Source organism: Pleuronectes platessa, chromosome 12 (genome assembly GCF_947347685.1).
Source record: "Pleuronectes platessa chromosome 12, fPlePla1.1, whole genome shotgun sequence".
Classification (NCBI taxonomy): Eukaryota; Metazoa; Chordata; class Actinopteri; order Pleuronectiformes; family Pleuronectidae; genus Pleuronectes; species Pleuronectes platessa.
The window spans coordinates 21,209,053-21,223,162 of NC_070637.1; the positions used below are offsets into that span (position 1 = coordinate 21,209,053).

A 14,110-nucleotide genomic window follows, 5' to 3' on the forward strand; every position below is an offset into this window, starting at 1 on the left:
AGTATTGAGAGCGAGTTATGTAACATTGTGTATATTCAGTTTATTTTTCAAATACAATAACAGGTTACAGGTTGTACTTCCTTTTTTTTTTTATGAATGGTGCCTCGTCAGAAGTAAGAGACATGAACACTGGTTCCAGCTCTGAACCCAAAAAATGTTAATCTCTAACCATTCAACTCTCCTCTCTCCCACATTCCACAGGCGGAACTGATCTGTGTGTGTGAGTGTGTGATAGAGGGAGGGAGAGAGAGAGAGAGAGAGTTGTGTGTACTATGACCCCCTCAGAGCACTTAGACAACTTCATGTGACTCCGACTCTCTCAGTCTGAGGTGAAGTGGATCCAAACCAGCACAGGATTTGTTCCATTCTTAAATAAAGTAGATGAGTTCTAAGAAGCAGAGCACCAGTATGGTGCTGATGAACTACACCAGAGACCCTGACTTCCAGGACGTGGACGGTGTGGGCTCCGGCTCAGGGACCAGCCCCCCTCTGCCGGAGGAGAAGCAGCAGGACTCCAGCTCGGTGAAGCTGGACCCGGCTGTGGAGGAGTACACGCAGCTGAAGCCTTACGCCGGGATGCCCAAGGAGGTGCTGCTGCTGTACTCCTCCCAGGCCCGGTACCGCGTGCCCCGGGAGGTCCTGTTCTGGCTGATCGTGGCCTGCACCCTGACCCTGGTGGCTCTCACCATCACGGTGATCGCCCTGTCTCCCCGGTGCCTGAGCTGGTGGCAGGTGTCCCCGGTGTACCAGGTGTACCCCCGCTCCTTCAGGGACTCGGACGGAGATGGTGTGGGAGACCTCAAAGGTAAAATGCCCCTGACCCACAGGGAACCCTATGGAGGGCTGAGGGTTGTTGGTAAACACTGTACTGCCAGTGCAAAGTACAGTACTTGAGTAAATGTACTTAATTACTTTACACTACCTGGCATAATTACAAATCACGACTTTAATCTACTTGTAAACTATTATATTTCAAATTTCAGAGGGAAATACTTTGAATGAACATGTTATCAATTGAAGAGGTGATCATTTAGTTTACTGTGGATATTTCAAGTTGATTTTTTGGATATACTTTACTGTTTACTCAGATGCAGAGCAAGTACTTTTACTTAAATTTTCATTTTAAGCTACTTCATAGAACATTGCTGTGTTTTCGGAAGAGGGATTTTAAAAGGAAAGCTTTAAAAACACTTACATTATAGTATGGTTAGCAGCATAGTTAATAAACACAGCCACAGCAAGCACCAACTGTTTTTAAATATATCCACGTTAACTCTGCTGTCGAGGGTCAGCAGGTGGTCTCTGGAGTTGAGGTATTTTCAGCCTCGTCACTGTCACCGTGGTGTCTCTGCTCCGACAGGAATTCAGGAGCAGCTGGATCACTTCGAGTTCCTGAACATCAAGTCGGTTTGGATCAGTCCCTTCTACCGCTCGCCCATGAAAGACTTTGGCTATGACGTGGAAGACTTCCGAGCCGTTGACCCCCTCTTTGGAACCATGCAGGACTTTGAGGAGCTGCTGGCTGAGATGCACAACAAAGGTGAGGAGCTGGAGGTGGAGGTGGTCAGGATGGACCACTACACCTCTTCTTTCAGGGGTCACCTGGTGGGTTTGAACAGTGAATACCTTTGACTCTGTTCTCTGTCTGCCTCCACCAGGTTTGAAGCTGATCATGGATTTCATTCCCAATCACACCAGTGACAAACACCGCTGGTTTAACTTGAGCCGGACCAGAGATCCTCACTACGAGGATTACTACGTCTGGACCGACTGCAACGAGACATCTCCAAGACCGAACAACTGGGTCGGTATCTGCGGATCACAGGAGTTTGTGGAGGAGTGGAGGAAGTGTTCACGTGTGTGTTTGTAGAGTTTCTTAACGACAACAATTCTCCATCCTGCTGTTTCCCTCAGGTGAGTGTGTTCGGGAACTCGTCGTGGACTTACGATGACGTCAGAGGACAATGTTACCTGCACCAGTTCCTCAAGGAGCAGCCGGACCTGAACTTCAGAAACACAGATGTCCGCCAGGAGATTGTCGTAAGATAACATCACCACACACTACACACACAACACACACAACACAAAACACACACACACACACACACACGGCTGCTGACTTCTCTCTTTGTTTATCTGTGATTCAGATATTGTATCTCACACTCAAATCTCTGTTGTCTCCTCCACTCTGCACCAATCACTGCTGTATTCATACATCAGGTGTAATCTGTGTTTCGTTAGGAAACCGATTACACATTAACCCCCCCCCCCCCCCCCCCCCCCCTGTTAACCCCTGCCCTGTTAACTGATTGTGTAAAGGCTTTTTGTGATAGGAGAAAGAGTCTCAGTTTTACTGTGGACACACTGTATTTGAATGGATACATATGTATATCTGTTGTTTCATCTCAGGATATTATTCATTTCTGGTTGGGGAAAGGAGTGGACGGGTTCCGGATGGACGCAGTGAAGCACATCCTGGAGGCCGCGCACCTGAGGGACGAGCCACAGGTGGACCCAGAGAAAGCCCCAGTAAGTGTTTCCTCTTCAGTTGAGTTCGATCCCTGGTGGAGCGAGGTTCCCCGGCTCAGGTGGAGCTGCTCTTTGTCCTCACGTTGACCCAACACGGTCTCTCTCTCTGATCTGCCAGTGGAAACGGATCCTTCTCGAATGGCAGAGCAGGTGTAACTCAGCTCCCAAGAGGTTTAACACATTTAACCTCTTGTAAGGCTGAGCTGCAGTTTAACCAACAGTCCTCCCGGCTCCCAGTGGGTCAAGGTTCGGCTCAGTGAGCCCTGTCTGCTGCGACGCTCGGTTACATGGTTATATTACGATTTTACGTTATTGAATTATACGACACGTGACATATCAGAGTCCAGATTGTTATCAGCGTGAGGGGTAGAAGCAGCACCGTGAAGCTGGAGGAACAAACTGTTGAGTGGGAGTGGGAGAACGTTATCATTCATCATCGTCATCTCTGGCTTAAACACAAGGTCCTCTGGAGCTCCTCTGGACCAAATACCATTCTCTGAATTCAAAAGGAGTTCACGACCCTTTCAGAGTTAAGCTGACTGAGAGGTTTTGTTCCCGGGAGAACGAAGTTATTTCTCCCAGAGGAAAGATTAGTTGAAAAGACGCATATTTGGGTGGATTGGCGAGTCACTGGGATTTACTTACTCCTGCAGAATAACACTGAGACTGACCCGTCTGCTCACTGTCGACTTAGAGGTGAACTCGCTGCTGCAGCACCCACATCCAACACAACCTCTTTTTAAAAAGAATTAAACACACAAAGCTGTGATTTGCAGAACAAGACTCTTGTGCAATTAAACAACACGGCAATATATATAGTCACATGTACAATATGGGTTTATTGAGATTTTCAAGGCCGTGTTCATAACTAAGCAACTTTCTGTGTTATCATTATTGCTTCAGTGGTTTACTGCCGACTGAAGCTCTCAATTCACGCCAACAGTGTATTTTAAAGGCAGCTTGCTAAATGGTTCGGTCACATGGCAGCAAGCCAGTGGTAAAGAGCGTGAATAGATCAGTGGCCTGGTCTTTTCTGACTGGAATATGTGTGTTGTGTTGTGTTTGAGTTCCCCCGACACACAATACACTCACATTGGGTGTTATCGGGTTTAAGAGACTGAAGCACCTCCTGAGTTGGTTCCCTCATAATCATGTCCTCTGCCAAGCAAGTTATGTTTTCACCTCTGTCCGGATCTGGATGAGGGGACAGATCCAGGAACGTGTTTTTCAATAATTTTATCAACGGGAGATTTTTCACCATTTTAAATGTTTTTCAGGGATTAATTTAGGGATCTTGATGAAAAGATGATAATTTAGAGAACTGATATCCAGGAGTGTGTTTATCTTTTCCCATAATGATTTACTTTAACTTTATTTTAATAAAACTTTTAATAATTCTTGCACAACATTACTCGTCGATCGCTACTTGGCCTCTTCGCTCTGTATCAGGTTTCCACTTATTTCCCAACTACCTGTCCTGCTGCTGCTCCCTGAGTTCTGGCCTAAGAAAAGACAAAGAAATGCATTTACACTCCCGTTCCCACTAACTCCCAGTGGGCTGAGGAGAATACCATTGAGCTGCACTAATGCACTGGAGATGATGATCTCAGGGAGGAAACTCTACTGGGAATGAAACACTACTTCTCTGCAGAAACTAAATGTAATAATATCTTTCTTCATGTTCCTTCCTCTCCAGGAGGCGGTGACTTCAGAGTGGGACCTTTACCACGACTACACCACCAGTCAGGTGGGGCTGCACGACCTCCTGAGGGACTGGAGGGCAGAGATGGACCTTTACAGCCGTGAGCCTGGCAGATACAGGTATGTGAAGAATATGGTGCTGATTGAGATTATCTAAAACACTACAAGACATTTTTATTATCGTATGTGGTCAGTAGATCTATTTAATAAAAGGTAATAGGTTGAAACGGATGAGTTTCCATGCTTGGCTGTGGGTCAGTTTGATTTTTATCAGACCTTCTTGCCGCCTCCAGGTTCATGGTGACCGAGTCGTACGATTACCAGGAGGTGGACAAGACCATGATGTACTACGGCACCTCGCAGGTGAAAGAAAGTGATTTCCCCTTCAACTTCTACCTGCTGGACCTGCCTCAGAACACCAGCGGCTTGTGGGTTCAACAACTGGTCCAGCTGTGGATGACCAACATGCCCACTGGGCGATGGGCCAACTGGGTGGTGAGTCGCCGTTCATCTATTTTGTTCTCTGGCATCTTTAAATCATCCCCCACTTGTTTCACCTTTTCCTTTGCACCTCTCTAACTCCCTCTGTTTCCAGGTGGGAAACCACGACAAGCCTCGGATTGCCACCAGCGCTGGTCAGACCTACATCCGTGTCATCAACATGCTGCTGCTCACGCTCCCCGGCACCCCCACCACCTACTACGGAGAGGAGATCGGCATGGAGAACATTAATGTCACGGACAGTGAGATCCAAGATCCCGCTGGCAAATACAACACAGTCAGTACTCTGCACACACTAACAAGGATTTAAAGTAGATGCACTAGACACTGAAGCATAATTTGCTGCATAATCATAACAACGACACAACAGGACAAGATGTTTGTCAACAATGAAAATAGACAAACATTTATTACGGCAGGATTTATTTCCAGTTTGTTGCATTTTGACCATATTTGAATGAAACTCTACCGACATGTGTATAGGTTGAAGTGTCTGTGCTCTATAAAGTCAAACTGCTTGTTGTCCCTGCAGAGCGCCAGTCGGGACCCTCAGCGGTCGCCCATGCAGTGGAGTGGTCACATGAACGCAGGCTTCAACAACATTACCAACGCCACCTGGCTGCCGGTTCACCCGGATTTCACAAGTGTGAACGTGGAGGTACAGAGATCTTTTAGTTCTGTTCAACTCGGGAGGAACATCTGACCAGAGGCTGCTTGTGTTTCTTACTTTAAAAACGGCCACTCTCTCTCCCCTAGGTCCAGAAGAAAGATGGACGCTCGGTTCTGTCTCAGTACCGTTTCCTGAACACCCTGCGTCAGTCGGAGCTGCCGCTTCACCGCGGGTGGTTCTGCTTCATCCACGGTGACGCCAACGTCTTCTCGTACCTCAGGGAGCTGGACGGGCTACACCGAGCTTTCCTCATGGTCCTTAACTTTGGCAAAGAATCTGCCGTCACAGACCTCTCGTCTATTGTGGAGCTGCCGGACCAGCTGCCGGTGCTGATGAGCACGAGCGGTGTCAGCGATGGCAAAGTGCTTCAGAAGTCTCGGATCCTGACGGAGGCGGGGGAGGGTTTGGTGATTCAGTTCTCCGCGCCCACTCGGTTTAATCCCGACCATCCCAAACAGTGCTACGTCTCAGAGAAGGCCTGTTATTTAGGAGCCATGGACATACTTTATAAATGCTAACGTGAATGGACACTGGTATTCAGTTATTACAGTTTCACAGTAGAAATCAAGATGTTTCTTTGGTGTCTCCTCTGTAAGGGATGTATGTCAGAGAATTAAAAGGAACCGCAACAGACACAGTCACCATCTTTGTCTTTTCCTTTGACAAAAAAAGTCCATGTTGATTCCCGACAACCTCTCGAAAGGCCTCACGGTTTCCTTCTCTTGCGTCTCGGCGGCTCGAGTCCCAGCTCTTTGTATAGAAATGCCAGATTCAGGGCCTCCTGTGTTTGGGAGAGAAAATAAATCAAAAAAGAGCTGGATCTTGATGAAAAAAAAATCTCAGCCATGTTTAGCCGACTGATATTTCTGAGTGTGGGCAGTTTGGTGCAGATCCAAATCAAATCTGGATCTTGAGAATTTAATTACCTCCTCCAGCATCAGCTCAAAGTCGTCTGGGCCGAGGTGATTGGCTCCGGGTTGGATATTCAGAACGATGTTTGGTGCTGGTTCACATCCTGAAAGAACGATGAGGATCAGGGGTCAAAGGTCAAAGAAAAGATCTGTTATCTTTAAAACTTCCTCCAAGACATTTATCTTCTTATTCCGTGTCTTTTTTTCTCTGCTGCCCTTCTCTCTCTGTCCGGTTGCCCCAAATCTTATCTCCCTCTCTCGCTCCTGACTCTCCTTTCATTCATGCTTGCTCCCATCTGATACTGAGCTCCCTCCTCTCTTGCCTCCCTCACATTACCCCCCCCCCCCCCCCCGTCTCTGTGGTACTGGCTGTTTCACAAGTGCGGTCTTGACCTTGACAGCTCCCAGTCTGTGGCGTCTAATCTCTCGCTCTGATACACTATCTCTTTACCATGCTAATGGGCCTGCCCACCCGCCTGCGTGTGTCTATGCCATCAGCACTTTATCAAAGACTCCGGAGAACAGAGAGACAGATTAGGGAGACATATATACACACACATACACACAGAGCCACTTAAGCTGGCCGGCGTATGTGTGTATGAACAACAGAAAAAGTGAGAGATAATGTGTGCAGAGAGAGAGAGGGGTGTAAAGCGGAGTACCACCAATGTGGTGAAGGCAGATTATGAGTGAGAGGCAGAGAGAGCCTGTCTATAGGGAAATGAGAGCAATTAGCTGACACACATGCTACACTACAAGGTGACCTATGCCACACTTTGGTCATGAACTTAAAACTCTGATAGCACTCCCCCCCCCCCCCAGACAGACATCTACACATCTGCTGCTGCTGCCTCTCAAGACGTGCACACTGACACGTCTACTGGGAGTCGACCCTTAACTGTTAAAACCTCTGGGATGAAGAAATTACACCCAAAAGAAAGTGGAACGAGTGGGAATCTATTCTGGAATGTGTCCACAGAACGATGCACTCATTGAAGGGGATGGAATCTACAGGATGCACGCCACAGACGTGAAACTGGGAGGATACAAATATCTCAGGATGAAAGAGAGACGTCATACACGTAGAAGACAGAAACAAAGATGTCAACTTGACAAGACGACCATTTCGTGTGTTTAGTGACTAAGGCCGACGTCGGTGTTGAAAACATAAACACGTGATCCCAGCAGTGTTATTTATCCGATACATTCTCCCTCCTGAAACTTGAACCACCCCTCACCAGAGTGTTTTGGAGATTTCTGTGTTGACATGAACGTGAGAATCTCCTGCTGCATTCTTCATATATGAATGTCCAGAGAAAGTCCACTTATTGTGCAAACATTCTTCAGAGCTCATGTCTGAAAAGGGCTGATGTGTGAGAGTTTGAGTGTGTGTTTGTGTGTGTGTGTGTGTGTTTGTGCTTCTATGTACCCGACTTTGGATCCGTGGTGAAGTGAGTGTGGATGACTTTCCTTAGCTGCTCAGTGTATTTCAGGACACCTGCCAAAGGAACCCTGGCATCGCTGCTGTAGGCTGTCAGCAGCATTGATGGATAGCACTATCACACACACACAGAGACGGATAAACAAGTTACACAGTGGTCCTCAGTGTCCCCTTAGACAACATTTCTGAGGCTTATGCATATTTCCAGTTAGAGATCTGTCAGTAAGACACAGCACTTAACAAGCAGAGCTCCTCAGCTTATGTTGGACAGATTTCAGAGAAAGCCTGGAAACCATTAATTGACCCAGTGCTATTCAGATTCAGGCTGTGGGCCATGGGAATTTCAAATGGGATTTCAGCATAGTCTGTTCTCTGGTTTTACAGGACACTTTCCATTGCACCGTAGATATAATTAAAGAGTGATTTTCAGAAAGCAAGAAGATGCAGAAAAAAGCAAACTAACAGGCACAAAAAACTACAGCCCCATTTTTTTTACTTGTAAATTTCCCCTCCCCATACCTGAGGAGTGATGTTGTGAAGGGGACAGTAAGAGGAGATGCTGAGTCTGTGTCTGGGGTTTCCTAATGGGTCCCCCCACTCTTCTCTGTCCTCCAGAGTTAGAGGCAGGCTGGGATCCTCCATCGTCCCCAACACATCCAGGAAAGGAGCCTGAAAACAGGAAGAGAGATTTCATTTGGAGAGGCTCCATGTTACGATGAATGAGTAGACTCTCTGTATTTCTCTTTTTATTCAGAATATGTATTTAATCCAAATCAAAATAACGCTAAAAGTGAAATAGATTTGAACATTTAACCTGCAGGGTGACGGCCCGCATCATATGTGGGTGTCTGTTGCACAGCGCCCCCACTGGCACAGCCCCAGCACTGCAGGCTTTGAGGGCAGTGAGTGAGGGTGAGGAGACTCCTGAGGAGAAGAGGTGTTGGAGACAGGCGTGAAGGTCCTCCACTCCTTTCAGCTTCCTCTCCTCACGAGCTTGTCTTTGCCAGGACAGACCCTTCTCTCCTCCACCTCTGAGGAGGAGGGAAAGAACCGATTCACTTTTACAACAAAGTTAGATTTTCCACACTAAGTTAGATACGTTCTCATCAGCAAATAAAACTGCTGAGTAAGTTTGAGGCTGCTGCAGTGGGGATGATAGGTTACCTGATGTGGCAGTAGGCCAGAGCCCAGCCCTGCTCCAGCAGCAGCCTCTTCTCTGGGCAGAAGTCCATGTGCAGATCTCTGCCATAAGCTCCGTAGACATGAGTCAGCAGTGGCGCCTGTCTCAGACCTTCCACAGGTACTGCATGGAAGAGTGTGACTGGCACCAGGGTACCGTCCTGCAGAGGAGAGGCAGGAGACAGTCTGAAAACTGGGATGATGCCAAGTGTTAAATGATCCCTAGTTGGCAAATGTCATCACTTCCTTTCTGTCAGGTGTATGTGCTACTAAACACTTCTGAGGAGTTGCAAAAAGAGCTTTATCAGTGGACACTCGAGTCTTGATACAAAAGGTTCACCCCCCTGCAGATACTGTGTCAGTGTGTGTGCATGTGTCTTCTCACTTGGCTGCAGGCCTCTAAACGTGAGGTGGTATAATCCTCCTGGTTCTCTCGGACGGATCCATCCTCAGTGACTGATAGAAGGAGCCCGTCCTCTGGGTAGAGACAGTAGGGCACCGGTGGGTGGACTGGAGATGAGATGAGGAGTTCCAACACTTGGCATTGGTCTGCCAAGCCTGGTCTCTTGGTTTGAATGGCGCAAGCCCAGGTAGGGAGCTGGGGAACGAGTGTAGACATATGCCAGTATAAGAGATGGGTATAAGGTTATAGGGAAATATATAATACAAGCAAAATGGAAAACAAGGAAGAACGTCTGCAAGAAATGCAAAGAGTTTCCTGACACACTGACCGGCACAGTGTAGGCTTTCTTAGGGTGAGTCAGCGGGATCACAATCAGGACGATCTCATTGGTCGGAGTTCTAACAGTCAACACACAGTGGTCTCCAACCACGTCCATGTCTTTGACTGTAGAGCCAGAAGGAGGGGCAAAGAGTGGGACCCAGGACACCATGGAGGGGTTGGAGAGTGGAGCTTGTACCACCTAGTGAGCAAAGAAGATTAAATCTCCTCACTTAAATCTCAATTTTTCAGAATATGTTTTATTCCAACCACTTTGTTTTACCTGATATTCCTGTCCAGGTCCTGTATTGGCCAGTATGATCAGCTTCCTCCTCCAGTGCTCCACGTGGTACAAGAGGTCCGGCTGTCGAGGCTGAACCAGGAGAGGCTCTACGCTGGTTGTTGTGGTATCGACCAGCAGCACCTCTGAACTGGTCCTGCTGTTACAGTTGATGCTCAGTAACTGTCGGTCTCTGGAAAGGGTGACCTCCACAAACACACTGGGGGTGGTGGTGGTGGTGGTGGTGGGGGGGGGGGGGGGGGGGGTGCAGTGTTTCAGTTACAGACGGTGTTGGGGTCGAGACGGCTTGGATGAAACATCACTTACACTTACTCAGGCCGTGTTTCCTCATACACAGACGTTGCCCTGCTTCCATCGGAGGTCAGATCCAGACGAGACACTCTGCTGCAGCGCAGGCCCTCGAGGGTCGTGAAGAACAGGATCTCATCTGTGGCCCATTCTGTACCGACGCAGAGAATATACATTTATTCTAGCCTGTGCACTAACATCGCTTTTCTCAGTGAATTTTGTTCTTAAGTGCAGCCATTTAAAACATACCACAGCTGAAGACTTTGTCCAGTGTTGTTAAGATGTGTGAAGGATCCAAAGAAGTGGACGTTTCCCTCTTTAGCTTCACAACCACACATCTGAAATTTCACAGTACAAACCTCTGCTTTTTAATTCACTAACTTAAAAAGATTCAATTTACACAAGCAAAAAAAAAAAACAGTGCTGCCAGATGGAGTGTGTTTTGTAGGTTTAATGCTGTTGTGTGTGATTCACCTCAGCTCCTCTCTATGAGCCGCTCTTAACGTGGCAGCGAGATGCTTCTCCTGTGGGGATAAACGTACTCTCTGGACGATCCACTGAAACGTCTGCTTCCTCTCTCCATTCTTAGATTCTGTCTCCTCCTCTCCTCCAGAGACTTGTCCTACATTTAGCACCTGCTCCGGCTCCAGGTCTCCTATGAACAGGGAGAGGAAACTGAGTCATTCACAAAAGTGGGAATGACACTAAACTTGCAGATATAGAATTAGGGTCATTAGTGAACACTGTCTCGCTACATTCATGATGTCTTACTCTGTCTGTTGTCCATCCTGTAGATGCCATCGCCTTCAATGAAATACACATGATGGTGGCCACAGATCTGTGAAAAGAGAGACCACAGTGGATTCTAAAAAAACAATGTGGAATTTACCTGAAGTTAAATATTTCTGAATGGAAGTCACTTGAATTTTCCAGATCTTGTATCAAATGTAATAAGGATGAATGTTGGTGCTTAATATGAGGGACTTTATATCATCACAAATACATGAACATATATATCATCATTACACTGCTGTGTCAAAGCCGTTCTTACCACTGAGTGATCAGTTGTGCTGGAGATCCTCCGGTACATCGCCCTCAGTCTCCTGTTGAAATATTTCTGCAGGTCCTTGTACGTCTCGAGTCCAGAACTGAGGCGATCAGCAGGTGAGGTGGAATTTTCCTGCCAATAAAACAGCATTTTAAATTAAGGCTGCACTTTTTGAAACTTCCAACGGTAAGGGGGAATTGCTGTGTCAATAAAGGTTATTGTCTCCTGTCGCAGAGGATGGACATTGAACTATGACATTGAACTGTAAAACTTTTTAACAAGTCTGTTAACCAGTGTGTCAGCGTTTTTTAGATCCCTGCAATAAAGTTCCTTCCTCAAAGTCTGAATTATCATCTCGATGAAGAGGATGAGATACGATAAGACAATCCTGTATTAGTGCCAATGGGGAAGTTTGCAATATTACGGCAGTAAGAGTCAAAAATAGGCATCAGTAAGTAATAATAGATTTAAGGATAATAATACTTAGTAATAATATAAGAAATATAGAAAAATATGAATGGAATAAACACTAATACAGTGTAAAAACAGGAACAATATGTGCAGTGAGAGGAACAGTGAATGGGTTTCACATTGATTCATATTCATTGTTGGTTGAAGTGAAATCAAGTAGAAAAACTATAAATACTGTTACTTTCTGTTTAATAAGGGTAAATATAGAAGAACTACAAAATACCAGACTTGCACACAGTCTATTACATATACTATGATACTGGTGCCCACATGTTTGCATCATATACAACTATGTAAACAGTGGAATCAAACTTTAAAGTTGAAACATAAAGCCATCAAGTTTGAGCTTTAATAAAACTGTGTACATGTGTTTATATGTGTGTAGTTTCCTCCCGTGGTGACTGATCCACATCCGGAGGAAACACGTGTCTCAGGTGTTTTATCTACATTGGTCATCGTGGCTCCTTTACACCTGTTCGGTGAATAATGGATGACCTCACGCTGTCGGGGTGAAGGTTTATCAGGAAGGTAACGGAACCAGAGCTCCTCCCGCTCTCTTACCCGCGTGTAGCGTCGCTGCGAGGACACACGAGCCATCTGTTTACAAACAGGTCGAATCCAAGCAGCGACTCGAGCCGAGGAGCCGAGCAGAGACGAGAGAGCTGCCATCACCCGGCTAGCAGCTAGCAGTTAGCCCAGCTAGCTTAACCAGGGGTAGGCTCGTTTGTTTACGTGGGGGTTGAGTGGCCGACTGTCCCCCATTTGGGATTCACGACGGCAAACGCGACCCACGCAACGAGCGGTCACTGAGTTTCCACCTGTTGTTTCCGGGTTTCAACGTTGTTTACGTGATTTTGTGCATCTGTCAGTCAAGAGAGAGAAGATCCATCCCAGGCACGTGAAGCAGCTGGTGGTGACGTAGCAGGCAGCGACAGACTCAAGCAGTCGAGGTCAGACATGTGGATTGAGAGTCTCATCAGAGGCAGAGGCAATGCTACAGTCTATTGGGGCCCCAAGCCAAAACTCCCGTGGGGGCCCTCAATTAGGGTTCATCAACATCATGATATGTAGGATCTTACAACAATGAAGGGTAGGAAGCGTAACTTGTGTTAAATTTCAAATGTTTCCCTTACATGAGTACATTTTTCAAACACAACAAAGAACATTAAAACCTTCACATTTTCTAAATATAAATGTAAAGAACAATAAAAACCAAAAAAGAGCCTGTGTTCACATAAGCAGACAAAGGTTTACACAAACAAATTGAAATAAAAATACAAATGACATATTGAACTGCTGCCAGGTTCATCACATTTCCAGTGTCGTTTTTTCTATTTGCATGTGTTTTCTTCATTTGCTTTGCATTGAGATCCCTCAGCCACTGTTGAAACCTACCTCAAAATGAATCTTCCTCTGTAAAGTTATCTGTTTTAGCTTCGATGTATAATCTGTTTTACTCATTTATTGATCTATTTTTTAATGGGTTTACTTTGCGATTGTGAGAGAGCCAACATGCGTATTTCATTGATGATATTGAAAAAAGTTATATATTCTCGTGAAATTATTTTATCTTGATTGAGCTTGATTTTTGGGCTGGTATCTGACTTTGCCAACTAATATCTTGTGTATGAGGAATCTTTTAAATACATCTTCAAATAAAGTAAATAATGAATAAAATCCACATTATTTACACATTTCTTTAACGCTTAAGTTTATTTCATTCTTAGACCAAACAAAACAATTTAAATGCAAACACAAAATCTCAAATCTTGATTGAAAAGGAGCAGATTCAAGCAAATAATTCAATACATTTAAAATGTAAATAGCTGCAGGCCAACACAGCCCCTCACATCCCTTTATTTACATAAAATACATCAACACAGTATATTGCACACTAAGAAAGTAAATCCCACCACTGTGTGTATCTGTGCACCGGTGGAATCCTGCACCAGAGACTCGACAATCCATTGCTATGCCTTGAAGGCCTGAAGTGTACGGAAGTAGCGTGCCTCCCTGATCATCGTGGAGGTAACAGGTGAAAAGAGTCACACACGTTCCCCTGTGGTGATTCCCCGGCTGGTGAAGCTTTATTCCTTCCTGTCGCCACCGATACGCGTGACAGCCGTGCAGCCGGTGAGTTGATCCCCGTGTGGAAGCGGGCAGACGCGATGGAGAGGGACTGTACCGGTGCTGCGGAGGAGAAGGAGCCGGCTTCCCCCCGGAGGATGGAGCTGAACGGGGACAGGTGCTCCGCTGACTCCCGCTCCTCCAGGACCGAGAGCTGCGGGGGTGATGTGGCCAAAGCCCGGTGGACCCTGCTCAGACAGGTACGATCATCCCAGGAGCGTA

The 14,110-nt window shown here is 46.3% G+C and overlaps 3 protein-coding genes across 3 annotated transcripts in view; 2 read left to right on the forward strand and 1 right to left on the reverse strand.

Moving 5' to 3' along the window:
- Positions 1 to 227: 227 nt before the first annotated feature.
- On the forward strand, positions 228 to 6,034 carry slc3a1 (solute carrier family 3 member 1). The gene is made up of 10 exons (XM_053436389.1): positions 228 to 805; positions 1,361 to 1,540; positions 1,659 to 1,804; positions 1,915 to 2,040; positions 2,410 to 2,529; positions 4,226 to 4,350; positions 4,524 to 4,725; positions 4,826 to 5,008; positions 5,264 to 5,389; positions 5,488 to 6,034. The coding sequence occupies exons 1-10, from the start codon at positions 382 to 384 to the stop codon at positions 5,917 to 5,919; spliced, it is 2,064 nt and encodes a 687-aa protein (XP_053292364.1). The 5' UTR covers positions 228 to 381; the 3' UTR covers positions 5,920 to 6,034.
- prepl (prolyl endopeptidase like) lies at positions 3,344 to 12,685 on the reverse strand. The gene is made up of 15 exons (XM_053436388.1): positions 12,323 to 12,685; positions 11,294 to 11,422; positions 11,014 to 11,080; positions 10,717 to 10,897; positions 10,492 to 10,580; positions 10,267 to 10,393; positions 9,937 to 10,153; positions 9,664 to 9,855; positions 9,318 to 9,530; positions 8,918 to 9,093; positions 8,568 to 8,784; positions 8,273 to 8,422; positions 7,742 to 7,868; positions 6,328 to 6,416; positions 3,344 to 6,182 (listed from the first exon to the last, which is right to left on the reverse strand). Exons 1-15 carry the CDS (start codon positions 12,428 to 12,430, stop codon positions 6,108 to 6,110), a joined length of 2,157 nt encoding a protein of 718 aa, XP_053292363.1. The 5' UTR covers positions 12,431 to 12,685; the 3' UTR covers positions 3,344 to 6,107.
- Positions 12,686 to 13,752: 1,067 nt separating this feature from the next.
- Positions 13,753 to 14,110, forward strand: part of camkmt (calmodulin-lysine N-methyltransferase) — a 98,849-nt gene continuing 98,491 nt past the window's right edge. Inside the window, exon 1 of the mRNA XM_053436390.1 lies at positions 13,753 to 14,088. Coding sequence (XP_053292365.1) covers positions 13,930 to 14,088 — 159 coding nt within the window. The 5' untranslated portion in view covers positions 13,753 to 13,929. The remainder of the gene's footprint in view (positions 14,089 to 14,110) is intronic.

Coding starts and splice junctions, on each gene's coding strand:
- slc3a1 (XM_053436389.1), top strand. CDS start 382: ATGAGTTCTAAGAAGCAGAGCACCAGTATGGTGCTGATGAACTACACC. Junction 806..1,360: donor TGGTGTGGGAGACCTCAAAG/GTAAAATGCCCC, acceptor CTGCTCCGACAG/GAATTCAGGAGCAGCTGGAT. Junction 5,009..5,263: donor CCGCTGGCAAATACAACACA/GTCAGTACTCTG, acceptor TTGTCCCTGCAG/AGCGCCAGTCGGGACCCTCA.
- prepl (XM_053436388.1), bottom strand. CDS start 12,430: ATGGCAGCTCTCTCGTCTCTGCTCGGCTCCTCGGCTCGAGTCGCTGCT. Junction 11,423..12,322: donor CGCAGCGACGCTACACGCGG/GTAAGAGAGCGG, acceptor TTTTATTGGCAG/GAAAATTCCACCTCACCTGC. Junction 10,898..11,013: donor CAGGATGGACAACAGACAGA/GTAAGACATCAT, acceptor CCCTGTTCATAG/GAGACCTGGAGCCGGAGCAG.